A 27,091-nucleotide genomic window follows, 5' to 3' on the forward strand; every position below is an offset into this window, starting at 1 on the left:
TTCCATGTACCATGAGATGAAAGGCGCGCACCGCGCCCAGCTATGGGTTGAGAAGGTCTCCCTAACAAGCCGAGGGATCCTCCCAACCTCAGCCTTCCCAGTGAGTAGAATTACAGGCCCCAGACACTGGCGGCCGCTCTTTAACTTTTGCGCTCCCTCACACTAGATTTCTGAATGAAACTCGGGAATAGGAAGAGGTCTTTAGTAGTACGGGCGGCCCTCCCTCTCTCCAACAGGCGAACACCGCCAAAGGCAGGTCCCGGCTCTCCAGAGGTCAAGGAAAAGACACCGATGACTCTGCCCTGAAAGCACACAGCCAGCCTGCCAGCCGGGCAGGGCCCGAGGCCGGCGAGATGCCCTCTCCTGGAGGGAGATCAGCTCTACGCCCCCCATCTCCGTCCTTTAGGGGCGAAACAGGCTGCGAGCCGAATCGTGTCGCCGCAATCCGAGACGCTCCAGGGTGAAGTTTCCCTCGCTTACAGATTGGGGGGGGGGGAGACCCCCCGACGTCGCGGGGGGCCGCGGGGGTCCCTAGGCCTGGGCAACGGCCCGCTGCCCCACTCTCCTCCCGCAGGGAGTCCTTGGCCCACAGCGTCCAGAAGGAGCCGAGCGCGGCGACAGCGACCCGGGTCTCCCCGCAGGCTCACACAACCAACCTCACAGCAAGACGCACCATGGGCGCCCGGCCGGAAGTGAGGTGAGCGCGTCCGCGGTCTTCCTGACGGAAGTGACGATTGACAAGCCGGCGTTTTCCCGCCGTGCCCAGAGTCCGCCGACGAGTGGCGCGGAACGCTGCCACTGAGGGGCTCGCGGCTACCGTAAGTGTCCTAGGCCGACTGTCCTCGGCGTGCAGGATAGAGCTGAGACTCTATCTGCGCCCCGGCTTGTCCCCAACCCGAAACCCCAAGAGCGAGCGATAGGCGGGCTCGCTCCGGTGACTGGAGGCTCACAGGTTGGGGCCACCCTGCGCGGGAAGCCAGGTGTGCAGGTGACCTGGGGGAGAAACTGCCCCGTCCGTCGCCTTTCCAAGCCCGAGGGTCCTCGTGAGGCACTCCGCCCTTACCGCGGCTCCAGCCGGCCTCCCTCACCCTACCCGAAATGGCCAGGATGGGGGGATCCAGTGACGTTTACCACCCTAGCCGTTCGTTTGCAGTTTATTATTACTATTATTACTATCGATTCTGTTGATATACCCACACCAAGCACACGGGTCCGTGTGTGCCATCTTATTTAATTCAATTCCCTCATGCTGTAGGCCTTAGTTCCTTTTTTTGAAGAGGGGCAAAGCTTGTCTCAAAAGTGATGTCACTCACCCAACTATTGCACATCTACCATGTAGCTGGCACTTAGACTCTGGAATATATAATAGTAGGGATGAGGGGAATAGATTGCCACGAATGCTAGGGATTTTCAGATATGAGGCTGTGTGTGTGCGCGCGCGCGCGGGCGTGTGTGTGTGTGTGTGTGTGTGTGTGTGTGTGTGTGTGTGTGTAACCCCCGAAAACATCCTGCGAGCATGAATATCTAAATTTTACTACTAATCACTGTGGAGTTCGGGGTGGCGGTTGTATAGTTTTGTTTTCTCCAATTGAGTTTGTTACTAGAAAAACAGCTATTTCTGTCACACACATACATACACACTCAAAAGTTTTAAGGTGGGCATGGGCTTTGCTAGGAAAATAGGCTTATGAGTGAGCTGGTAGCCAGAGGAAAGATGCTCATCTGTGGACCAAGCACTCCCACTTGCCTCGAATTTCAGCATTTGAGCTAGAACTGGGCCTATGACGGGAATGGAAAAGACTGGAGAAGGACCCCTAAAGCACAGTAATGTATTTATTGATAGTTTTGGAACCCTTTAAAAATCTTTCTGAGCCAGGCACCAGTGGCTCACACCTGTAATGCTAGCTATTGGTGAGGATTACAAAAAGCCAGCCAGGGCAGGAAAGCCCATGAAACTTTCTCCAATTAACTATGAAAAAAGGTGGAAGGGAAGCTCAAGTGACAGAGCACTCTTCTTGAGCAAAAAAGTTCAGGGACTGTGACTAGACCCAGAGTTCAAGCCCCAGGACCAGCCAAAAATGAACAAACTTTCTGGCATGTGATTTATGTTTGCTCTATAATTCCTTTCCTATAAACAAATTCTAAGTTCCTTAAGGACTTTGGCCTCCTTTGCACCCCTCTGGCCCCTAATACATGCATCCAGAGCATCTTGGGTCATGGAATGATGCCCCTTCATTAAGTAATTGTGGGTGTTTTTGCATAAGATTAATTGTGCTTTCAGGCAGAGCTTACTCTTAATGTTTTTGTTTTTTTAAGTTTCCTTTTTTTTTTTTTTTTGGTAGGGAAGAAATCATGCAGGCATTTCTAAAAGGTGCATCTGTCAGTACTAAACCACCGTTTACCAAAGATCGCGGAGTAGCTGCCACTGCAGGAAGCAGCGGAGAAAACAAGAAAGTCAAACCTGTCCCATGGGTGGAAAAATAGTAAGAATATTGGGTTTTGTTTTGTTTTGTTTTGCTGACATAACCAATTCCCATTTCTGATCTTTTTTTTAATGTAAGGGGATTATTATTTGCTTTATTTACATGCTATCCTTGAAAATCACCCAATTACCGAAATCCTAGAACCTTGGAATTGAAAGGTACCTTTCATAGACTTGATTTTATTCCCTTATTTTATAAATGAACTCAGTAACTGAAACCTACAGTTTTAAAGATGTGAAAAAAAACAAAGTTTTTGTGAGTGTAAAAACTTGAGTATAAATAATGATTTGTTTCCTTTTATTACTAATAGGTGAAAATTCTTAAGTTTATACTTTTTTTTAATCAAAATCGTACTTGAAGTAGCACTTTGTTACCAGCTAAGTCATTACAAGTAATTGTAATAATCAGATGTCATTGGATGGAAATGTTAATTATTTCGAAGGGTTTTCAGGCTACTCAGGCTTTAAGGGCCTTGTGTTTTGTCTGGTACTATCAGTACTTATTTGAAAAATCTAGGTTTTGATTATTTAAGCAGAAAGGTTGGTCTTAGGTTTGGTACTATAACTTTTGTGTCACTTCTGTTATTACTAATGATGTAAGATAAATATGTTATTGTATTTTATATTGGTTGAGCTTAGAACTTTGCTACCTCAATCTAGTGACCCCTTTAAGTAAGGAGACTCTCAATAAAAGCCTTCTTTGTTTTGGTATAATTGAGAGTTGACATTAGCTAGGGTTTCGGGTTTTGTTTTCTGTTTGTTTTTCCTGATGTGTGTGTGTGTGTGTGTGTGCGCGCGCGCGCGTGTGCGCGCGCCAATACTGGGGCTTGAACTTGGCTCTCTTATTCTTGACTGGTATTTTGCTCAAGGCTGGTACTCTACCACTTGAGTCTCACCTCCAAGTTCTGGCTTTCTGTTGGTGAATTGGAGTTAACAGTCCCATGGACTTTTCTAGTCAGACTGGCTTTAAACTAGGATCCTCTGATCTCAGCCTCCTGAGTAGCTAGGATTCTAGATGTGAGCCACTGGTGCCCAGCTTAATATACATTAAGTATATACTGACAGAATAATTTCCTCTAGTTAAATTATTTTTTTCAGCTGAGATTTATTATCTTGTTAAAATACAATACTACTTGCTAAGCAAGTGTTTACTTAAGAAATAAACTTAGCTTCATTAGCAAGTTTTGCTAATAAAACTCTAGCTGATTTTTATCTATTTATTTATTTATTTTATTTGGGGGGGTGGCACATGTGGGGCTTGAACTTGGCTTGGGCTCTGTCCCTAAGCTCTTCAACTCAAGGCTAGCGCTCTACCACTTGAGCCACAACTGCACTTCCTGTTTTCTGTGGTTGATTGGAAATAAGAGTCCCACAGACATTCCTGCCCAAGCTGGCTTTGAATTGTGATCCTCAGATCTCAGCCTCTTGAGTGGCTAGGATTATAGTGTAAGCCAACAGCACCAGGCTCTTGCTGATTTTTTTTGTGCAAGCAGTGCAGATGGGAGGTAAATAGTGTTTTACTACATTACTACATATTTCCTTAAATACCTACTTTCAATTATAAAACATGTTTTTCATTCCATCAGTATATAAGAATTGTCACTGATGTTTTAGCAAAACAAACACTTGAGACATTCATACTTTTGACTTCTGTGTTTTTGCTTTTGTTTTTGGCCAGTCCTGGGGCTTGAATTCAGGACCTGGGCACTGTTCCTGACCTTTTGCTCAAGGTTGGCACTTTACTACTTGAGCCACAGCGCCACTTCCAGCTTTTTTTTTTTTTTTTTATTAATTGGACATAAATTTTTTTACAAGGTGTTGTGCAAAGAGGGTGCAGTTACATAGTAGGGCAGTGTGTACATTTCTTGTGGTATCTTACGACCTGTTTTTCTATCCCTTGTCTAGGTCAGGTTGACATATATGCAATATACAATGTATCAAGAACATATACAGTATTCACAGACTTGGTCTCTACTGTCTCTCCATCTCCCTTTGTTAACAGTCATATATCAGGGAGATCATGCCCCTTTGTTTTCTGTGTTCTAGGCTTGTCTCACTCTACATTATTTGTTCAAGTTCTGACCATTTCCCTGCGAATAACAGTATTTCACCATTCCTAATCGCTATGTAGTATTCCATTGTGTATAAGTACCATATTTTTTGATCCATTCGTCTGTGGAGGGGCATCTGGGTTGTTTCCATATTTTGGCTATTGTGAATTGTGCCACGATAAACATGGAAGTACAAATGCCTTTTTGATATCTTGGATTTTGCTGTTTAGGATAGATGCCTAGGAGTGGTATGGCTGGGTCATAGGGTAGGTCTATATTGAGCTTTTTGAGAAACCTCCATACTGTTCTCCAAAGTGATTGTACTAATTTGCACTCCCACCAACAATGGATAAGGGTTCCTCTTTCCCCACAGCCCCTCCAGCATTTGTTGTTTCCTGAGTTCAGAGTATAGGCCATTCTAACTGGGGTGAGGTGGTATCTCAGGGTTGTTTTTATTTGCATTTCCTTTACTAGCAGGGATGTTGAGCATTTCCTCATGTGTTTCTTTGCCATTTTTATATCTTCTCTTGTGAAGTCTCTCTTTAGCTCTTTTGCCCATTTCCTAATAGGTTTATTGGGCTTGGAGGGGCTTAGTTTTTTGAGTTCTCTGTCCACTTCCAGCTTTTGCTGCTTATGTGGCACTGAGGAGTGGAACCCAGAGCCTGATGCATATTAGGCAAGCACTCTACCACTAAGCCACATTCCCAGCCCCACTTGAGACTTTTCTATGGCTAACATAGTATACCACAGTATACTAAATAATCTTTCTCCCTTCCATCCCCAGTCGCCCAAAATGTGTGGATGAAGTTGCTTTCCAGGAAGAAGTAGTTGCAGTGCTGAAAAAGTCTTTAGAAGGAGCTGATGTGAGTAGCAGAGTGCTCGATGTCTTTTGGAGATTTATAATTTAAATCTTAATTCACCCTTTTACTTTGTAATCTTCTGCTGTATATCCAGTGAGTCCTTCATATTAGTTGTATAACCATAATTAGTTCAATAAATATTTAGTAAGTCATTTCTTTAATCCTATGTATCATTGTTATATAGTAAAGATCATTGAACAAGACAGATTCCTTTCTTCATAAGCTTTTGTTTTGGTGAGGGGACATTGATTAAACAAGTATTATAAAGATGTTTTGAAAGTGTAACTTCACCTGACTTGAGGATTTATTTTTAAAAAGCATTGAACACTTAATTCTGTTTATAGCATTGCTATCTTTTGCTAGGATATATAGGATAAAAATATCCTTAGTAACTTGTATTTTCAATTAGGCAGAGACAAGATAAATAAAGCACAGGTGAAGAAATACCTATTTTAATTAGTAATGTTGTATTCATGTTGTATGTGTGCTTACTGAGGTAGGATCAAGAGCATGCTAGGCAAACACTCCAACACCTGAGCTATACCCCAACCCTTTCAAGTGCTTTAAATGTTTAGTAAAGTCAAAGTGGGATAGGGCTTTTGCATTATGCTCCAAATTTGCTTCCTTACATATGGCAGCTTTTAATTAAATGCTCTTTTGGTTTGGCTGTTATTTATTCTCTTATTGTAATTACAGTATAGATTCAGTGTCTTTTATCCAAAATGCTTGGAACCAAAAGTTTTTGAATTTGACATTTAGAAATGTTTACTTTGCTAGCTCTCCACCGTTGTGTCAAAACACACGTCATTAGACAACATGAAAGGAAAAAAGTTTATTTTCATTCTTCATTTCAGAGGTTTCAATCCATGGTCACTTGGACTCCATTGCTTTGGAGGCCTTATAGCATAGCAAAGCAACTCACTGAATGACGAGGAAATGACTAGGACCTGATTCATAAAAGTATTACCATCTCCCAGTAGTGCCATAGGCTGGCAACCAAGCCTTTAGCTTATAGGCCTTTGGAACACATTTAGGATCCAAATCTTAACATTTATGTGTACATATATGTATATATATGGTGAGCAAGCAAAGCCAAGAGTGCAAGGCACTGAGTTCAAACCCTGTTACTATGTATGTGTGTGTGTATATATGTACAGATACAGGAAATTCCATTAATATCTTGAAAACAATGTGTTCAGAGTAAGCACTTAAGTATCACAGTCACACAGGACTCAAAAAGTTCTGAGCCAGGGCCGGCTGCCGGTGGCTCACACTTGTAATCCTTGCTACTCAGGAGGCTGAGATCTGAGGATCATGGTTCAAAGCCAGCCCAGGCAGGAAATCTCCAGTTAAGCACCAGAAAACTAGAAGTGGTGCTGTGGCTCAAGTGGTAGAGTATTAGCATTGAGCAGAAAAAAAGTTCAAGGACAGTGCCCAGACCCTGAGTTCAAGCCCTAAGACCAGAACAAAAAAATTTTCAATCGTGGAGCATTTTGGATTTAGAGTTCATATTGGTCTGCTCCACAGTGTACATTTGGAAAAAAGTTACAGTTACAAGGCTGTTTAAAATCCTTTTCCTTACCACAGTTTGTTTCTACTAGATCCTTCTTATTAGGGAAGTTACTGTATCATTCTACAGACATAGTATGTGTGTGTCTAGTACTAGGGTTGAAATCAAGACCACACATTCTCATTTGATATTTGGGCTCCTGGCTGGCACTCTACTACTTGAGCCTCCAATTCTCATTCCACAGAAATTTGCAGTCATTTGTGCCAGAATTCACTGTATAAAAATTTTAATTTAATTCCAACAGCTCCCTAATCTCTTGTTTTATGGGCCACCTGGAACTGGTAAAACGTCCACTATTTTAGCAGCAGCTAGAGAACTGTTTGGGTAAGTTGAAATTCATTAATCTATCTTGTTAAAGATTTGACATGAAAAATCCCCAGCACCTCAACACAAAACAAAAAGCATAGAAGAAAAGTCTGTATGCAGGGTGCTGGTAGCTCACACCTGTAATCCTAGCAACTTAGGAGGCTGAGATCTGAGGATCACTGTTTAAAGCCAGCCTGGGCAGGAAAGTTGGTGCGACTCTTATTTCCAATTAACTACCAGAAAAACCCGAAGTGGCACTGTGGCTCAAGTGGTAGAGAGTGCTAGCCTTGAACTGAAGAGCTCAGTTACAGTGCCCAGGCCCAAAATTCAAGCCCCACAACTAAAGAAAGAAAAGACTGCATAACCCTGATGTTTTATATAATAGACAACAACTTTTATCTTGGGTTTTTGATGATCCCCCTACTCAGATTCAAACTGAGAGAACCTTAGCCGTATAATCATAATGAAACCATTAAGTAGTTTGTTATTTTAGCCAGAGTAAGTCAGCCCTTAATATATAATTCTTATATGTTCTTTATAAAAGAATAAAGCATATAGCTAGTCATGTTGGTGCATGTATATAAAAACAACTATTTGTGAAGTTTCTTTTTTTTTTTTGAGGGGTTGAGGTAGTTGAGGTTGGTGTTGCATATTAAACCCAGGGCCTCAGACATGTGTCATTCATTCTACCATTGAACTATGCCCTCAGTTATCAGGAATTTTTGTTGTTATTGTTTTGGTTTTGGTTTTAATTTAAAAAATAAACACAGTCTGGGAATGTGGCTTAGTGGTAGAGTGCTTGACAAGCATGCATGAAGCCCTAGGTTTGATTCCTCAATACCACATACGCAGAAAAAGCCAAAAGTAGCGCTGTGGCTTAAGTGGTAGAGTGCTAGCCTTGAGCAAAAAAGAAGCTCAGGAACAGTGCTCAGGCCCTGAGTCCAAGCCCTAGGACTCCCCTCCCCACCCCCAAAAAAGAAGGTAAAAAATTAATACATATATAGAGAAAAGACTAGAGGAAAATATCAAAACATTGTTTAGTTAGGAAATGATGAATATTTTCATTTTCTTTTGATTTGCCTACAATGAGTATGTGTTACTTTTAGTGCTTTATTGTTCATGTTGTAGGGGGTTATAGCTCACTGATAAGAGTGTCTATGCAAAGCCTGATTCCCCAGCATGCCCCCTTCTCCCCCCCAAAAAAGGCCAGGCACTGGTGTCTCAAGCTGTAATCCTAGCTGCTCGGGAGACTGAGATGTGAGGATTGCAGTTCAAAGCCAGCCTGAAGGAAATCCTTGATACTTTTATCTCCAATTGATCACCAAAAGGCCAGAAGTGGAGCTGTGGCTCAAGTGGTAGAGTGCTAGCCTTGAGCAAAAAGCTCGGGAACCAAGCCTTAGGACTGGCACCAAAAAACAGTAACAAAAAAACCCACAAGAAAATCACACCACTGTTTTTTAATTTTTATTTTTTATCTTTATAAAGGTTATGTACAAAGGGATTACAGTTACATAAGCCAGATAATCAGTACATTTCTTTTTTTTTTTTTTTTTTTTTTTTTTTTTTTTTTTTTTTGGCCAGTCCTGGGCCTTGGACTCAGGGCCCGAGCACTGTCCCTGGCTTCTTCCCGCTCAAGGCTAGCACTCTGCCACTTGAGCCACAGCACCGCTTCTGGCCGTTTTCTGTATATGTGGTGCTGGGGAATCGAACCTAGGGCCTCGTGTATCCGAGGCAGGCACTCTTGCCACTAGGCTATATCCCCAGCCCCTGTACATTTCTTAGTACATAGTTTATTTCCAACATAGTATCTACTGAGTTTCACTGATGAGTTGGTTCACCCTTTGTCCTGCGTTTCTGCATATAGTTTGGGGATAGGGAAGTCAGGAGGGGAAAAACTGGGAGAGAATGAGGGAGGGGGTGACATTGTTCAAAAGGAAATGTACTTGTTACCTGACCTATGTAACTAACCCCTCTGCACACCACCTTTACAATAAAATTCTTTTAAACAATTTTAAAGATAGTTCTTTTTCAATAATCACCCTTCTCCCAGTTTTCCCCTCCCATCCCTACCACAAATTACATAGTCCATTTTTCATATAGTGTCTATTGAGTACCAATTCTGCATCTTTTCATCCTTTGTTTCTCCATGTCCGTGCTCCTCTTATACTCCCAAAGACAGATAAACCAACAAACAAGACAGAAGAGAAAACAAAAACAACAAAGAATCATGGGCTGGGAATGTGGCCTAGTGGTAAAGTGCTCGCCTCGTATACATTAAGTCCTGGGTTCGATTCCTCAGCACCACATATATAGAAAACGCCAGAAGTGGCTCTGTGGCTCAAGAGGTAGAGTGCTAGCCTTGAGCAAAAAGAAGCCAGGGAACAGTGCTCAGACCCTGAGTCCATGCCCCAGGACTGGCAACAAAAACCAAAAAACAAAAAAACAAAAAAAACCCCAAAGAATCATGATTTTTGGAGGGAGTGGGATGGGGGAACACTTTCTCCTGTCATTATGTAGTCAGTATTACTTCAAAACACAACCAACATTTCCTGTGTGATGTCTTTTTTTTTTTTTTGCCAGTCTTGGGCACTGTCCATGAGCTTCTTTTGCTCAAGGCTAGCACTCTACCACTTGAGCCACAGTGCCGCTTTTGGCTTTTTCTGTTTATGTGGTACTGAGGAATCAAACCCAGGGCTTCATGAATGCTAGACAAGCATTCTACCACTAAACCACATTTGCAGCCTTTTTTTTTAATGTAGCTTTTGTTAAATTGTTGTTTTAGAGGTGATATGCAGCAAGATTAACACTACATATATCAGGTGATATGTACATTTCATTCCTTTTGCTTAGTGTCAGCTGTTCCCTCCTCTCTCATTCTCTCCCTCCCATCACCGCCCTTGAGTTGCTTACTTCACTTTCATCGATGTCCAGTGCAGCTGATGGGCCCCTCTGCTGTACTTCACCCTTTTCCACTAATTCTGTGCCCTTCTCCCATCTTCCCTCAGATGTGCATGTGTATACACTATTTATGTGACATAGAATACAGAGTCATCTAAAAGAACGACAAGACAAATTAAGAAGAGGTTCTTTGTTTCCATGTCTTTGGGATTCTTTCCAGTTTGTATATTATTTTATATATATATGTGTGTGTGTGTGTGTATATATATGTATATATATATATGCAGAGGTGCTTAGGTGTTACATTTTGGTGCTTTTCTCCTGAGACTGTCCTCTTTTGGTCTCACTGTCTATGGATATCTTGAGTCCTGTTTACTTTGTCTTATCTCGTTGCATTTTAAGCATGATATCCACCTATCAGGGAGAACACGTGCAGTTAGTCTCTCTGATCTTGGCTTATCTCACTCAACATGCTTTGCTCTAGTTCCATCCATTTCCCTGCAAATGCCATCATTTTATCCTTTCTAATAGCTGTGTAAAATTCCAATGTAAATAGGTACCACATTTGTTGGATCTATTCATCTGTAGTGTGGCTTTAGGGTTGTTTCCATACCTTGGCTATTGTGAACAGTGCAGCAATGAAGATGGAAGTGCAGGTGTCCTTGTTGTATTCTGGTTCTTGTTGCTCAGGGTAGATGCCAAGGAGTGGTATGGCTGAGTCGCAGGGAATGCCTATGTTTAGTTTTTTGATGAACCTCCAGACTGCTTTCCAGAGTAGTTGTATTAGTTTATATTCCTTCCAGCAAGTGCAGTAGGGTTCCTCTTTCTCCACATCCCCACCAGCATTTGTTGTATGAATTTAGGATATTGGCCATTCATTCTGACTGTGGTACAGTGGTATTTCAAGGTTGTTTTTATTTGCATTTCCTTTACAGCTACAGAGGATGAACATTTCCCCATGTGTTTCTTCGCCATTTTTAAAAGAATCATGTTTTAACATAGTAATTTCCCTTTTAGGAAGCTGCTTTCTAGAAATCTTCAAAATGTGCTAAATTGTCACATACTTACCATTACTTGATGTCTAATGTTGAATGTGAAATTAAGAAATATCACATGCTACAGTAGTTTTGTTAACATGGCATATAAAATATACTTTTTCATTGATGAAAAATGCCAAAATATTAACTGTATAACATGTAAGGTATATAATATGTTAAGTGTAAAAAGGTTGTGCCTGGGTTACTTGTATGCTGTGTGGTATTTCATATTTCTTTTGCATTTTTAAATAGGCCTGAACTGTTTCGATTAAGAGTTCTTGAGTTAAATGCATCTGATGAACGTGGAATACAAGTAGTTCGAGAGAAAGTGAAAACTTTTGCTCAACTAACTGTGTCAGGAAGTCGTTCAGAGTAAGTGAACTTTCCTTTTCCATAATGTTGGTCATTATATTTATTTTAAATACAAGCTGTAGGTTGACCATATCCCCTGAAAAGTGATAAAGAGTTAACCCCTAAATTCACACTAGTGGTATTTGGAGGTGAGAGCTTGGGAAGATAACTAGAAGTCAGGAGGGTAGAGCCCTCCAGCAGCCTTATTAAAAGTCATTAGCAGGCTCACCCTGTCTTGTCAGGTGATGCCATCTGCTATATCCTGATAAGTAGCCCGGTAGCATATGCAGCCCTTCATTCTGGGACTTTTTTTTTTTTTTTTTTGCCAGTCCTGGGCCTTGAATTCAGGGCCTGAGCACTGTCCCTGCCTTCTTTTTCTGAAGGCTAGCACTCTGCCACTTGAGCCACAGCACCACTTCTGGCCATTTTCTATATATGTGGTGCTGAGGAATCGAACCCAGGGCTTCATGTATATGAGGCAAGCACTCTTGCCACTAGGCCATATTCCCCGCCCTCTGGGACCTTTTAACCTCTAGAACTGTGAGAAATTAATTTCTTCTTTATCCATTCACAGGAATTGTTATAATACAAAATAGGTCAAGATAATACATGCTTCTGCCAAATTTTCAAATTTTAAATTCTGTGTGTGTGTGTGTGTGTGTGTGTGTGTGTGTGTGTGTTGTGTGTTGATCTTTGGGCTTGAACTCAGGGAGTAGCTCTTGTTCTTGAGCTTCTTTTGCTCAAGGCAATGTTCTACTTCTTATCTCACAGCTCCACTTCTGGCTTTTTGGAAGTAGTTAATTGGAGATAAGAGTCTCAGGGACTTTACTGACTGGGCTGGCTTCAAAGCTCAATCCTCAGCTCTTAGCCTTCTGAGTTGCTAGGATTACAGGCATGAGCCACCAGCCACTAGTGCTCAGTGCAATTCCTTTTTTTTTTTGTCAGTCCTGGGGCTTGAACTCAGGGCATGGTCACTGTCCCTGAGCTTCTTTTGCTCAAGGCTAGCACTCTACCACTTGAGCCACAGCACCACTTCCAGCTTTTTCTGTTTATGTGGTACTGATAAATTGAACCTAGGGCTTCAAGCATACTAGGCAAGCACTCTACCACTAAGCCACATTCCCAGCCTCAATTCCTTTTTTGTTGGATCTCGCTTGTATCTGAAATGACCATTCTATTATATATAGAGAGTTTCAAGTTAGTTAGTTTCCAGAGATATTTAATAAATAATTTGGTGCTATGCATGCATAATAAAAATTTTTATTTTTGTACATTTACACTTGTATTAGAAGTTATTTCTCGGGGCTGGGGATATAGCCTAGAGGCAAGAGTGCCTGCCTCGGATACACGAGGCCCTAGGTTCGATTCCCCAGCACCACATATACAGAAAACGGCCAGAAGCGGCGCTGTGGCTCAAGTGGCAGAGTGCTAGCCTTGAGCGGGAAGAAGCCAGGGACAGTGCTCAGGCCCTGAGTCCAAGGCCCACGACTGGCCAAAAAAGAAGTTATTTCTCCTTTCAGGTTTTTTTTTATTTGTTTGTTGTTTGTTTGTTTGATGCTGATTCTAGGGCTTCAACTCAGAGCCTAGGCACTGTTCCCGAGATTCTTTTTTCTCAAGGCTAGCACTCTACCACATGAGTCAGAGTACCACTTCTGGCCTTTTCTGAGTTGTTTATTGGAGATAAGAGTCTCATGAGCAGGCATCAGTGGCATATACCAGTAATCTTATCCACTCAGACTGAGATCTGTTGACTGCAGTTCAAAGCCAGCCTGGGCAGGAAAGTCCATGAGACTTAATTTCCTTCAATTAACCACCAGAAAACCAGAAGTGGCACTGTGGCTCAAAGTATAGTAGAGCGCTAACCTTGAGTAAAAGAGCTCAGGTACAGCGCCCAGACCCTGAGTTCAAGCCCCAGGACTGACAAAACAAAAAACAAAAAGAGATTCATTGACTTTCCTGCCCGGGCTGACTTCAAACTGATCCTCAGATCTCAGCTTCCTGAGTAGCTAGGGTTATAGGTGTGAGTTATCAGTGCCCAGTCTCTCAAGTATCTTACATTTTAGTGTATATTTCATTGTTTGGATTGCCATGTAAGTTCTTATACAAACAGCCAATTTTAGAGCGAAAAATAGTATTAATAACTAAACAATAAAATAGTTAAAAATTTTACATCTGAGAACACTTCAAAATTTGCAGAATGTGAAGGACTGTCATTTCCACAGATGTTTAAATGTTTTAGCCAGTGTGTTTCTTCTAAAAACTGTTTAGTTCAATTGCCTGTTTATCAGTTGGATTATTTGTTCACTTTATTTAATTTTTTGAACTCCGCACATGCTTTATGTTGAATACCTGGCAAGATTTCCTCCCATTCTGTGGATTGCTTATTGACTCTTTACAGTTGTTTCTTTTGCTATGCAGAAACTCTCATGTCCTACTTGTCAATGGCAACTGGAGTTCTATTCAGATAATATTTACCTGTGCCTATATCTTACAGGGTTTTCTCTTCATTTTTCCTTTACTATACTAGACTTAAAGTTTTTTATCTTACTTTGAGTTCTTTGATCAATCTGGAATTGATTTTTGTGTGAGAAATAAAGGTCCAGTTTCAATGTCCTAACTAGGTTCTGGTTTTTGTTGTTTGTTTTCAGGTTTGGGGCTTGAACTCAGGGCATGGGCACTGTCCCTGAGCTTCTTTTGCACAAGGCTAGCACTCTACCATTTGAGCCACAGCACCACTTCTGGCCTTTTCTGTTTATGTGGTACTGAGGAATGGAATCCAGGGCTTCTTGCATGCTAGGCAAGCACTCTACCACTAAGCCACATTCCCAGCCCACTAGTTTTTTTTCATGTCCACCTTGAATTGATTCTGCACTCACAACTTCTATAGCACCCAGTTTCCTCCTATGCAAAATAAAGATTGGGATAAAAGACCACTAGATCTACCCAGGCATGGTGGTGGTACACACCCATAATCTCATATTCAGGAGACAGAATAATTGAGAGTTCAAGGCCAGTACCATTACCCAATAAAAGTACATAAATGGGCTCTAAGGATATGAAAAGAGATCATGAACATAGTTAATCATTTGGGAAACTATTTATTGGCAAGGATGTAGAGAAATATTAAGCTTCATCATGCATTGCTGGCTGAAATGTAAAATGAAACTGTCCCGGAAAATAGCTTGGAAGTTCCTCTAAATGTAAAGCAGAATTACCATGTAGCCCAGCTATTGTACTCTTTTAGGAATACCTAAAAAAATGAAATGTGCCAGACACCAGTGGCTCATTCCTGTAATCCTAGCTGCTCAGTAGGTTGGGATCTGAAGGACTGCAATATGAAGCCAGCAGGGGAGACAAATTCAAGAAACTCTACCTTCCAAGCAACCAGAAAAGAGTAGGGTTAGAATCATGCCTCGAGTGGGAGTCTAGCAAGCATGAAGTCCTGGGTTCAAATCCCAATGTTAGGTTTTTTAAAGTAGGGAGCTGATAAAGGAGAACGCCATGAGGTATTCAGGCAGGAGAGAAAGTTTATTACTGAACTGCTGGCCTGTGGCCGAGGTGATCCATGGCCGGAAGAGAAGGGAGAGAGAGAGAGGGCTACCCCCACCCAGCCCTGCTTTATTTGGGGCAGGGGCAAGGTGTGTGGCCAGGTGGATTAGGATGTGACCTCAGGGAAAGGGAAGGTAACTGCCTCCAGGTCTGCTGGTTACCCAGGTAACTGCGTGGAGACTTAATGAGTTGGGGGCATCTACATGGAGCCCTCGGGGAGAGGACCTTACACCCAAGACTGCCAAAAAGGGGGAGAAAAATATGACTTCTCCAAAACATACAAATAAAATTCCATAGCATTTTTTTTTTTTTTTTTTTTTTTTTTTTTTTTTTTGGTGCTGGTCTTGGGGCTTGAATTCAGAGCCTGGCGCTATCCCTGAGCTTCTTGTGCTCAAGGTTAGAACTCTACCACTTTGTGTCACAGCTCTACTTCCAGCCTTTCTTGTAGTTTAGTGGAGATAAGAGTCTCACAGACTTTCTTGAGCCCTGCGCTGCTGGCTCATGCCTGTAATCCTAGCTACTCGGGAGGCTGAGATCTGAGGATCGCTGTTCAAAGCCAGCCCCAGGGAAGAAAGTCTGTGAGATTCTTATCTCTAATTAACCACCAGAAAATCGGAAGTGTCACTGTGGCTCAAGCACTAACCTTGAGCTGAAGTGTTCAGGGACAGCACCCAGGCTCAGAGTTCAAGCCCAATGACTGACAAAAAAAAAAAAAAAATTAAAGAGTCTCACAGACATTCTTGTCCAAGCTGGCTTAGAACAGTGATCCTCAGACTTCAGCCTCCTGAGTAGATAGGATCCCATAGCATTATTATTAGAGACAAAACAAGAAAAGGACACAGGTAATGAACAGATGAAATGTGACATATCTATTTTTCCTAATAATCTGCAATACAATAATTAAGGAATGACATATGCTACAACATGGATGAACTTAGAAAACATGGTAAATGAAAAAATCCACATGTTATATGATTCCATTTATATGACATGACCAGAATGGGCAAACCTAGAGACAGGTGGCTCCCTAGGCTGGAAGACTTGGGGGAAGAGTAATTCCTAATAGGCATAGGGTTTCTTTTTGAGGTAATAAAAGTTCTAAAATTAGCCTGCAATGATGGTTGCACAATTCTTGAATATGCTCTTTTACATGCTCTTTTACTTTCCATGGTCTTAGTGCCCATAGCCAGCTGTGGTGTGAAAATAGTAAAAATGCTAGCAATCTTAGCTTTTCAATACCATTCAGAGTATGATGAAACCCCATTTTTTCTCATCTGGGACAACACAGTCATTAGTCTCTTAGTAGCTGTCTGTTATCAAATCAACTGTTAGTATTTTAGGGTTTCGATTTTAAGTAACCTTCATTTTATTTAATAATAATAGTTCCAAAGCACAAGATTAATGACTTAGCCATTTTGTTATCACATACTGTTATAATTCAATTTTTTTAGGTTATTGCTAATCTTGCTGTGCCTAACTCATAAGTTAAATTTATAAATATATATATAATTTATATATATATATAAATTTATAAATATATCTTAACAGAAAAGAACAGTGTGCATGTGTGTATATGTATATATGTGTGTATATATACATATATACTTTTCCATTTCAAGCATCCTCTAGTGTTCTTGGAACATTTCCCTACAGAATCTAAGTGAAGACTGCTAAAAAAATATTTTGTTGTGCACTATAAGTAGGTAATTATAGTGTGTATTATATCTCAGCAAAGCTGTTAATGAACACTGCATATATTAATGTTCAACTCCTTTGTTTCTCTGAATTAGTGGGAAGCCATGTCCTCCTTTTAAAATTGTAATTCTGGATGAAGCAGATTCTATGACCTCAGCTGCTCAAGCAGCTTTAAGACGTACCATGGAGAAAGAGTCTAAAACAACCCGATTCTGTCTCATCTGTAACTATGTCACTCGGTATGTATATTGCTTTGAAAATAAGTAGATCCTAGGTAGCCTTTTTTGTAGTTGTTCTTGAGAGGGTCTCAGCTGTGTCCCAGGCTGACATAGAACTTGTAACCTTTCTACCTTGGCCTTCTGAGCACTAGATTACAAGCATGTGCTTGCTACATCTGGTTTTTAAAATTAGCGCATAATTGTATATATTCATGGGGTACCATGCAACATTTTTATATACCTGTAAAAATCAGATCAGAATAACTGACACATGACCTCAGACATTTGTTTTAGAAATACTCAGAATCCTCTTTCCTTTCTGGAATGTATGACGCAACCAGCCTTATCTTGATAATCCCAATTACAGGGAGAAAAACGTGCAAAATTTTCAGTGCTGCATTAATTCCACTATCAGACATTAACTTGTTTATAAAAACTTCTAAGAAAATTCTCAGAATGGACACCAATGTTTTTCTCAATTTTTTTCAGAATTATTGAACCTCTGACCTCTAGATGTTCAAAATTCCGCTTCAAACCTCTGTCAGATAAAATTCAACAGCAGCGGTTATTAGAAATTGCTGAAAAGGAAAGTGTCAAGATCAGCAGTGAGGTAATTGCTAATTATTAATTGCTATGACTAATTTCTTAAGTGTGTACACAGGAAGAGGTCCTGAAAGTGTTAAATGTGTGTTGCTGACTCTGTCTTTATGGCAATTTTCAGCCAGTCTCTGGATAATGACAAGTTTTTAGTCTCCTAGCTAATGATTCTCTTTCAATATTATAGGGCCCTTTATCACAACAGAATTTAACCTTAATTTTTTTAATTTTATGTGACCCAGAAAACATTACAACACTTTTTTGTATCTGCCAACTTCTTACAGAGGCAAAACACTGCTATCCTTTCATGAAATTCTGCTATTTGTCCACTAACAGTGGCTTTTGTTTAGAAGTTTCAACTGACCATTGCAAGTTTAAAAAATAACTCTTCTCTCTTCAGGAAATAGCTTATCTTGTTAAAATATCAGAAGGAGACTTAAGGAAAGCCATCACATTTCTTCAAAGTGCTACTCGATTAACAGGTGGAAATGAGGTTGTGGAAAAAGTGATCACAGACATTGCTGGGGTAAGAGTATTAGATACTTCGAAATTCTAGGTGAACTTTGTGTGCCCTATAGAAAATTTCCAACCAACTGAATGCTGTAGGCAAAGTACAGCATTAGAAACAAGTCTAAGGGGATAATTTAAAAGTATCAGAATACTTCAGAAAGATTTCTTAGGCACATTTAAATGTAAATGAGTTGATTTACTTTCAAGATACGTAATTCAAGAATGGCTGACACAATGACAAACTAGATAAGACACTTTTTTTTTTTAAAGGCTGTTAATGTTCATGAGTCCTAGACAAAACTTCGACTCTACCTCTGGGTGGCAGAGATGTTATAGCAGGAAATCCAGATATTTCATGGGAATGGAATCAAGGGTCACCTCAGCATCATCTTGCGGACAAGGAACAGCTTTTGCCAGATTTCTTAACTGCACCTGCGGCTGGGGGCCCTTCCCTACAACCTTTCACTTTCAGTTTGGTTTCTTCTGCTCCTGTTTCTGCTTAAAGGCCTTGTTATCTTCATCTGTCTCCCTGGCCTGCTTCATGGTCTCCTTTGTGACCTGATACTGTACCTGCCAGGCCTTTGCCCAGAGCCCGATCCAAAACTGGAAGCAGGGTACCATATGCTCTTTTCCCTAGATCACTCACTAGTCATACAATTCTTAATAGAACTTTCCCCGGTGCTGGGGATCCTGGCTACTCAGGAGTCTTGAGATCTGAGGATTTCATTTGGAGGACAGTTTGGGCAGAAGTCTCCCTGAGACTCTTAATTCCAACAACCACTCAAAAACCTGAAGTATAGCTATGGCTCTAAGTGGTAGAGTGCTAGCCTTGACCAAGAGCTTAAGGACAGAAGCCCAGGCCAGAGTTAAAGCCCCAAAAACCAAAAAACCAAACTTCTTTGGAGGAGGGTAAAGTAAGCCTTTCTGTACTTGAGAACTTTATTCCCAGGGCAGCCATTCAAGTGCTAGACATTTCAGAAGGTAGGTATAAGGGGAAGTAGGGGTACTATCCATCCTAGGAAGCCTTGTTTTAAGAACCATTAAAGCAAAATGACAATGCAGGCTCATGGTTTTCCCTGTCTTTCCAACTCTGCAGTGCTCAGTTTTAACACCTAAATTTTTAGGTAATACCAGTTGAAACCATTGATGGGATAGTAGCTGCATGCCAGAGTGGGTCCTTTGATAAACTAGAAGCTGTGGTCAAGGTAATATTTTCCATTTACATTTCCTTTGCCAACTTATCACAAACAAAATCATACCAAAGCCCCGTAATCTTTTTGTATTAGGACTTAATAGATGAAGGCCATGCAGCAACTCAACTTGTAAATCAACTCCATGATGTGATTGTAGAGAATAACCTTTCTGATAAACAAAAGTCCATCATAACAGAAAAACTTGCTGTAAGTATTGACTGCTATTGGATGATATATATGTATTTTTTTGGCCAGTCCTGGGGCTTGGACTCAAGGCCTGAGCACTGTCCCTGGCTTTTTTTTGCTCAAGGCTAGCACTCTGCCACTTGAGCCATAGCGCCACTTCTGACCATTTTCTGTATATGTGGTGCTGGGGAATTGAACCCAGAGCCTCATGTATACAAGGCAAGCACTCTTGCCACTAGGCCATATCCCCAGCCCCTGGATGATATTCTTAAAACTGTACAATACTTTTACTAAAACCTCATTTCTCTACAGGATGTGGATAAATGCCTAGCAGATGGTGCTGATGAACACCTGCAGCTCATCAGCCTTTGTGCAACTCTGATGCAGCAATTGACTCAGAACAGCTAAACATAGTACTCATCTGGATCATACAGCTTTGCATAACTACTTGATAAGAAACTAATAAATGTTTTTGTAGCACTCTAGCCTTTTCTGTTTAGTGTGGTTCTGAGGAATCCAACCCAGGGTTTCATACATAGTGGCAACCACTCTTAACCACTAAGCCTACATCCCCAACCCCAACCATGGTTCTTATAGGTGCAAATAAAATGAGAGCCTTTAAAGTGAATATACAATTTATTTAACATTCAAACTTCATTAAGACATGTGCAATATGGCAATTTTACTGGGAGTTTAACCCTACCTAGGATATGATTGCTTGCTGGGGTTTAGCAACAGGGTCCATTTCACACTAGCACTAATTACTTTATTGAATAAATACAATACCAAACAAACTGCATTCAAATGCTTTCTAAAAAAAAAAATCAGTTTTAAAGGCCTTTCTATTCAGGCTGAGAAACACAGTAAAGGCAGATATGCTAGTTTAACATAATTGGCCGATTTTATACAGCACTTATATCTTTTAGTCCACAAGTATATTATTAAATGATAGAGAACATCTAATACAACCATTTCTACAGAACTAGGAAATAAATTTCTAAGAAAGAAAGATTTTACAGACCCCATCTTTTATACCCACCCCAACAGTCTAACTCTAAAGAGGATGAAGCCAATGACTTTCCTCACAGAGCTCACGACTAATGTCGCTTTGCTATCAAAATCTGTATTTCTGATCCGTAATGAGCATTGAGACAAGATTCAAATATATTCCCAAAGAAGCACAATGCACGTTGTGGTCGCCTATTCAGCAACAGCGAGCACTGCATTCAAAACTCTCATCCCAGGAATTAAATAAGGTCAGCCACATTCATGGGCATTTCCTCCACTGTAGTATTGTAGAAAGTCTCAATGTCACGAAGAATCCTCTTGTCTTCTTCAGTAACAAAGTTTATAGCCACACCTTTCCTCCCAAATCGACCCCCTCTGCCAATTCTGTATAAGAAAAAGAAAAGGGCAATCAGAAGAACATTACTTCTCAAATGTTTCACGAACTATTGAACATGATGATCCACTTGTTAACCATCAGCTGCTGTTTTTTTTTTATCAAGGTTATGGTTCGTGCTTCTAATTGGAACATTAGCTGCTAAAGTCAATGCATTGAGGGAAAAAAAAAATCTTCCTTTGCAGTTAGTGCCAAAAGGATTCAAGGCGTGTCTGGCTGCAAAATGAGATTTTTATCAGGCGCCTTGAGCATTATAATAAAGCAGATGGCAGCATTGTATTTGGGGTAGTGAAATTAAAGCCCGTACCAAAGTGGGCCAGCCAAGAGCAGTAGTCAGCCTGGGACAGATGTAAACACCAGGGATAAAAGAGAACAGTTATGTAATCCACTCGACGCACTTCTGGAACTGTAAACTGTAAACACAAAATGCTGTAGGTTAACTATTTTCTAAAACTTAACAACTTTTCCAGTGGGAAAACAAATTTGGTAGGGTAAACCCAAACTCATCACTGCTTTTTTTTTTTGCCCAGTTTCACACGTTATATACTCAATTACTCAAACGTGTTAACTCCAAAACAGCTCTCTAACCTTCCTACAGAAACCAGACAACACAAACCACCTAATGCCTAAGAAATGCTAACGTACAAAATGCCTTGGCTGGAACAACTTAAAATATCAAATAATCATGACAAAAGAAAAACAAATATAAATACCGACTCGCTCTTTATTCAAACAGTGTGCTGTTTCGCTTATGAATCCACGTCCTAAATTACGTCAACGCCGTTTCTGAGTGCCATCTCGTCATCAACTGCTGCTATCGACTCCTGTATTTTTTAAAAAGTCTTTTTTTACATCATATAACAAAGCACAATTCAATTTATTTAGGGATAAAGCCACTATAACTAAACCAGGGATCACTCAAAATGCTACCAGCGTCACCAAGAAAATCCCAACTATAGAATCACCAAGAAAAAGCACATAGACACAGATCACTAAAAATAAAGGTCAAACAAAACACCAAGAGATCTAAAGCAACCTATTCTGTATTGTATAATCAATCTGACCAACATTTACATGTTTTCCCACTTTGCTCTGAGCAGTCTTCCCAAGGACAACTTTCACCAAAATTACTGTCCTACTGATCTAGTCCCTGATTTGATGTTACCTTTCATACAAATCAAAGGAAAACCAACACATGGAATTTATTTTGCCAGTGCAATTACTTTAAGATGCTGTCTTCTCACCTGTGAATATAGTTTTCACGATTGGTAGGTAGGTCATAGTTTATAACCAAAGACACTTGTTGCACATCAATTCCACGAGCCTGAAAAATACAAGTGTATGTTCATAATCCTAATTCAGAAATGCTGGGTATGATGTAATGTAGGCCACAAATTTAGTAATGAACTATGTTAAATGGCATAGCCCATTGTGGAGTATGTGGTCAATTTATTCTCCCAAATAGGCTAAATTGGTAAAGGTTATTAAAAAACCTTTCCCCCAAATTAACTTTTGGTACACAATACTTACACAAGTGTCAGACTTACCAACAAGTCAGTAGTGATCAGAACACGGCTTGACCCTGACCGGAATTCCCTCATAATAACATCTCTCTCCTTCTGGTCCATATCACCATGCTGCATGGAAATGAACAAGCCTTTAACTCCAGAATTACCAATCAGGTCAAAATTCAATTTTCACAACATGTATGAGACCAAGCGTCCCTGGCTGCTGTAGGGGTATAGCAGACAGGTATAGTTAAGAAACAAGTTTAATTTGAGCAGGGGGAACGACAACACAGCACTTAGCAGCTATATTGTAGTCTAATTCCTGCTGTAACAGACATTACTTTAACACTATGAAGTTAGAATACCTCTTACCAGAGCAGAAACTGTAAAGTCCCTGGCATGCATTTTCTCAGTGAGCCAGTCAACTTTGCGCCTTGTATTGAGGAAAATAACAGCCTGCGTAATAGTCAGTGTCTCGTACAAGTCACAAAGTGTGTCCAACTTCCACTCCTTAAGTATTTCAAAGAAAAGATAGCATTTAATTTCAACTTTTCACCAGAAATTTCTTATATATATATTGCACCAAATCTTAAGACAAAGGACACTGGACATTAAGAAAGAGGTCCACCCCAGTCTTTAGGATATAGTGCAAATACTTTTCTTCTTGTGTGTACTCTGCTAGCATTATTACAGAAACCAAGATAGAATCCTAGTTTCTGCAATTTTAGCACAGTGCTTATACAAGAAGAAAGTGTTATTTAACACTAAAGACATATTACCTCTCTCTCAACATTAATATAAAATTGCTTGATTCCTTCAAGGGTCAATTCTTCCTTCTTCACCAAGATTCGAATTGGATCTCTCATGAATTTTTTGGTCACTTCTAACACATCAGTTGGCATTGTGGCAGAAAGCAACACGACCTTTAAAAAAAGTATAATTCAAGTAAACAGAACTTTCACTGTGATTAATATTAATGTTTGAGACCAAGTGTCTCTGTCTTACTATGGAATGAAGCTAGACAGAGATAGTAATGTATCATATGCTTTAAGCAGGGGGAACGACAATAAAACACTTCAATTATATTGTAACTGTGCCTGCATTAAACCAAGCCTCTTAGCTTTGAAGGCACAACAAATGCTTACCTGAATACTTGTATTTAATTTCTGGAAAATCTCATAGATTTGATCCTTAAACCCTCGGCTCAACATTTCATCGGCTTCATCCAAAACGAACATTTTGATCCATTTTGGAGCTGTTAAGAAGTCATCCAGAATTTCAAAATTCCCAAATGTTAACTATTGTCAACAGTACAATGTTATGCTCTTCAATGACATTACTTACAAAGGTATCTTCTGTTCAACATGTCAAACACTCTCCCTGGTGTACCAACAACAATATGTGGTGCTTCAGCCTGCAGCTTTTGCATTTCATTTCGAACATTTGTTCCACCAATGCAAGCATGACAAGTTGCTCCCATGTAATCTCCAAGTGCCAAAATTACCTTTTGGATCTAAGAGTGAAAAAAACCATAATTATTCCATTATATAATTGGACTAACTTCCAAGGCATAATGGCAAATACTTGGTCTGCCAACAGCTTTTATGCATGCACAGCACAAAACTACTTCCAAGCCTAACAACGCAGTGTGTATCCCTTAATGTCTTTAAGGGTCTGGTCAAATTTGGACATCAACTAGACAATTATTAAAGTTTCCTACAATTATTCACTGTGTAGGAAGGTGTAATACTGAAACATGTACTGCAAATACAGCTGGGGCAATGTTGGCCAATCTTTCTCTCATATAGTAGGCACTACTACCTGCCTTATGATTTTAATAAAGCTTATGGCACTGCTAGAAATTTTCACTGAAAACCAATGCCAATTATGGCATTAAGCTTAAAAACATAGCATGCAACAGATGCATCACAAACTACTGAGACAGTCAAATGGTAACATGTCACTGCAGTTTTCATGTTGCACAACTGGATTCAACTTTTAAAAAATGGCTACATACCTAGTCCACCATTAACAGCTTTGCATTCTCAACCTTTTTACTATATCAGTACCTACACACCCACCTCCTGCTTAACTTTTAGCACAAACTCCCTGCATGCATGGATAATAAAGGATGGCTAATAGGACAATTTGTACTGTCTTAAATTCTTCAGTTGTGAAACCTGAAACCTATGCAACACGCAAGCAGTTTTTTTTGAACTACACTATCAATACCTGTTGAGCCAGTTCTCTGGTGGGGGCCAATACTAGTGCTTGGGTCTCCTTGAACTCAATCTCCAACTGTTGCAGGATGGAAATAGCAAATGTGGCTGTCTTGCCAGTACCTGACTGAGCTTGAGCAATCACATCATACCCTAAAAAAAGTAGGATACACATTTACCGATCCCACAACAAAATTGTCACTTCTACCACACACCATGTATTCCAGTTGGGACATGATTATGCCCAAATAATCAAGTGATCAGCAGTGAGCATTTTCTTCATTTCAGGTCAGTCCCGAAAGATGATTGCCATCATTTCACTTTAAGGAATACAAATAGGTGCTAGTAGTCCCCCAAAGGTTACTTTCCCTTTTATGGGCCACCTCAATGCTGAACAGTGAATTTTACTAAATAAAGGTCAACACATTTCCTTTACCTTTAATGCAGGGAATTATAGCTCTCTGTTGAATAGCTGAAGGCTTCTCAAAACCATACGCATAGATGCCCCGTAGAAGAGACTCCTTTAAGTTCATATCATCAAAGTTATCAACAATCTCATTCCAGTTGCTCTATAAATTTAAGAAATAGCACAAGAGTAAATAAAGTAACAAAAAAACCAGCACCTTTTCTCGGGCTAACAAAATTTACACCCATCTCTTACCTCGATGACACCATCGGGGTCCATTCCCTCTGGGCCGCCATGTTCTCTGCAAACAAGAACATTCCAGTGAGACGATAAAGCCCTTGGCCAAGTCACCTCACAGCCTCAAAAGTTGTTACCTTTTCACAATCTTATTACCCTCCCAGATGCGTCGTCTACCTCAAAAGCCAATCGAATCTGGTGCTGGGGGGAAATCATTTGGCATCGCGTGCCCTTCCCAAAGGAAAGGTATCATCCAGGAGAACAGGTCCCCGGCCAGCCCCTTCCCCAGCTCGGTGCCCAGAGCTCCCGTCCAGGCAGCCGAGCGTCTCGCGAGAGCTCCGCGCGCTGGGCTCCGCCCCTAACTCTGCGCACCCCGGTGATTGACGCGGACCGAGAGGCCTGACTAGGGGGCTACGCCAACGGTTCGCCGGCCCAGTCCTGCCGCCGTCCGGCTGAGGCGTGGGGCAACCGCAGCTGTCCAACCCTCTCACCTCAAAGACCCAGGCCCCCAGCTCGCGCTGGCCGCAAATAAAACTTAGGAGTTCGGTTACGCAGTGCCTAACGCTGACTGCGCCATGGCTTGTGACAGCTTGTCGCGTCCAGCACGGGGAGCGCACACGGCAGGGCTATAGTAGAATGTCCCCGGAAGAGCAGCTTCCAATCCCTCCATCTTTACCCCTCATCTGTCTCCCTGCAATCCCGGGCCCTGCACAACATGGAAGCTTCTGGAAGGGTGCTCTGCCGTGAGAAAAAACACCCTATACACCTAGTTCCGTGACACCCATTACAAGGTCGGGCGCTCTACGCCGTCCACGACTGATCTCGACCACCAGAAGACCACGCCATACCTGTTATAGTCCGCAGAACCACCAGACATGATCCGAAGGACGCCTCCGAGCCCGACTGGAAAGACAGCCGCACCGCGCCACCGGTTTTTTATAGGCTCGCGGCCGGAACCCGTTTGTCGCGGAGGAATTTCTCCTCGCTCGGCGGTTAACCTCAAGAATTATAACCCTGTGGTTCGTTCCCTCACGTCCAATCCTAGAAGAGCTCGATGAGGATAACACAGATTTCAATTTTTCCCCCCCACTATGATAGCGTGACTAGAAATATCAAGATTTGGAGAGGAGCTGGGACTCTTTGCTTTGGGGCGGAAGGATATTGCAGCGATGAAAACGGAACTCCGCTCTCGCCGCCCGCCCTGCTCCTACGGGGTTTCCGCGTCCGTGACGCAGAGGCAGGCCGGGTTCCGGGGGCCGCGGCAGGGGGCGGCGGGCGGTGTGGCGCGGCCGGGTGGGGCTGCGACCACCGGGTTCCGTACGGGACGGGAATGAGTTACTTCTGGCGCTCGCCACGGTTTGAGGAGGTCGGAGAAGAGCCGGCTGGCGTTTACCCCAGCCGTTTAAACATCTCGGGTCTTCAAGGCGCGGAAAACACAAGAGCACAGAACATCGTGTCGGGCCCGGGCGCGTCTCAGAATCTCCTTCTGCTGGGCGAGGGGAAACCATCAAGCTGCCCTTGTCATTTACAGATGCCCCGGGGACAGCAGCTTGCTTATTTGCAGGTCGGGTCTCGCTCGCTCGCTGCAAAATAATGCGAATGATTGTCACCCAGCAGCTGCGAGGACTGCCTGATTCAAATCACTATTAACTTTGCAAGAGGATAAAGGCTGTGGGTCAGTCATTTTCTTTGTGAGGCCGGCCAGAATGTAAATAGGTGTTTTCTGGCTGATTACGCTGTGCTCCTTTGGGACTCAACAGGTTTTAATTCCAGTCTAAATTAGTCTATAATAATAATAGTAATAGAGACTGCTTTT

General features: G+C 41.4%; 2 protein-coding genes and 5 non-coding genes across 11 annotated transcripts; 1 reads left to right on the forward strand and 6 right to left on the reverse strand.

Annotated features, from left to right (window-relative positions):
• The first annotated feature begins 744 nt into the window (after positions 1-744).
• Rfc4 (replication factor C subunit 4) lies at positions 745-19,988 on the forward strand. Of its 3 annotated transcripts, none has more exons than XM_048346989.1 (11): positions 745-818; positions 2,343-2,483; positions 5,318-5,396; positions 7,208-7,287; positions 11,457-11,576; positions 16,895-17,038; positions 17,507-17,627; positions 18,015-18,140; positions 19,249-19,329; positions 19,411-19,524; positions 19,816-19,988. In XM_048346989.1, the coding sequence occupies exons 2-11, from the start codon at positions 2,353-2,355 to the stop codon at positions 19,909-19,911; spliced, it is 1,092 nt and encodes a 363-aa protein (XP_048202946.1). In that variant the 5' UTR covers positions 745-818; positions 2,343-2,352; the 3' UTR covers positions 19,912-19,988. The 3 variants fall into 3 exon arrangements, with proteins under 3 accessions (XP_048202946.1, XP_048202947.1, XP_048202945.1); XM_048346990.1 differs by lacking the exon at positions 745-818 and adding an exon at positions 830-988; XM_048346988.1 differs by lacking the exon at positions 745-818 and adding an exon at positions 830-980.
• Positions 19,989-20,120: 132 nt separating this feature from the next.
• Eif4a2 (eukaryotic translation initiation factor 4A2) lies at positions 20,121-26,263 on the reverse strand. 3 transcript variants are annotated; one of them, XR_007211053.1, is made up of 12 exons: positions 26,124-26,263; positions 25,294-25,339; positions 25,069-25,201; positions 24,646-24,785; positions 23,758-23,926; positions 23,559-23,668; positions 23,193-23,336; positions 22,786-22,923; positions 22,453-22,542; positions 22,150-22,229; positions 21,619-21,729; positions 20,762-20,895 (listed from the first exon to the last, which is right to left on the reverse strand). XR_007211053.1 is itself a non-coding variant. In XM_048346987.1 (11 exons), exons 1-11 carry the CDS (start codon positions 26,150-26,152, stop codon positions 20,751-20,753), a joined length of 1,224 nt encoding a protein of 407 aa, XP_048202944.1. In that variant the 5' UTR covers positions 26,153-26,263; the 3' UTR covers positions 20,121-20,750. The 3 variants fall into 3 exon arrangements, 1 of the variants encoding a protein (XP_048202944.1); XR_007211054.1 differs by having other exon boundaries at positions 20,769-20,895; positions 21,623-21,729; XM_048346987.1 differs by lacking the exon at positions 21,619-21,729 and having other exon boundaries at positions 20,121-20,895.
• Positions 22,286-22,424, reverse strand: LOC125352095. Its single transcript, XR_007211101.1, has one exon. It is a non-coding gene; the product is annotated as a small nucleolar RNA SNORA4 (small nucleolar RNA).
• Positions 22,610-22,741, reverse strand: LOC125352088. Its single transcript, XR_007211096.1, has one exon. It is a non-coding gene; the product is annotated as a small nucleolar RNA SNORA63 (small nucleolar RNA).
• On the reverse strand, positions 22,986-23,163 carry LOC125352110. The gene has a single exon (XR_007211115.1). It is a non-coding gene; the product is annotated as a small nucleolar RNA SNORA81 (small nucleolar RNA).
• LOC125352089 lies at positions 23,390-23,516 on the reverse strand. Its single transcript, XR_007211097.1, has one exon. It is a non-coding gene; the product is annotated as a small nucleolar RNA SNORA63 (small nucleolar RNA).
• On the reverse strand, positions 24,887-24,955 carry LOC125352115. Its single transcript, XR_007211119.1, has one exon. It is a non-coding gene; the product is annotated as a small nucleolar RNA SNORD2 (small nucleolar RNA).
• Positions 26,264-27,091: the final 828 nt, after the last annotated feature.

This window comes from Perognathus longimembris, chromosome 5, assembly GCF_023159225.1.
Source record: "Perognathus longimembris pacificus isolate PPM17 chromosome 5, ASM2315922v1, whole genome shotgun sequence".
Classification (NCBI taxonomy): domain Eukaryota; kingdom Metazoa; phylum Chordata; class Mammalia; order Rodentia; family Heteromyidae; genus Perognathus; species Perognathus longimembris.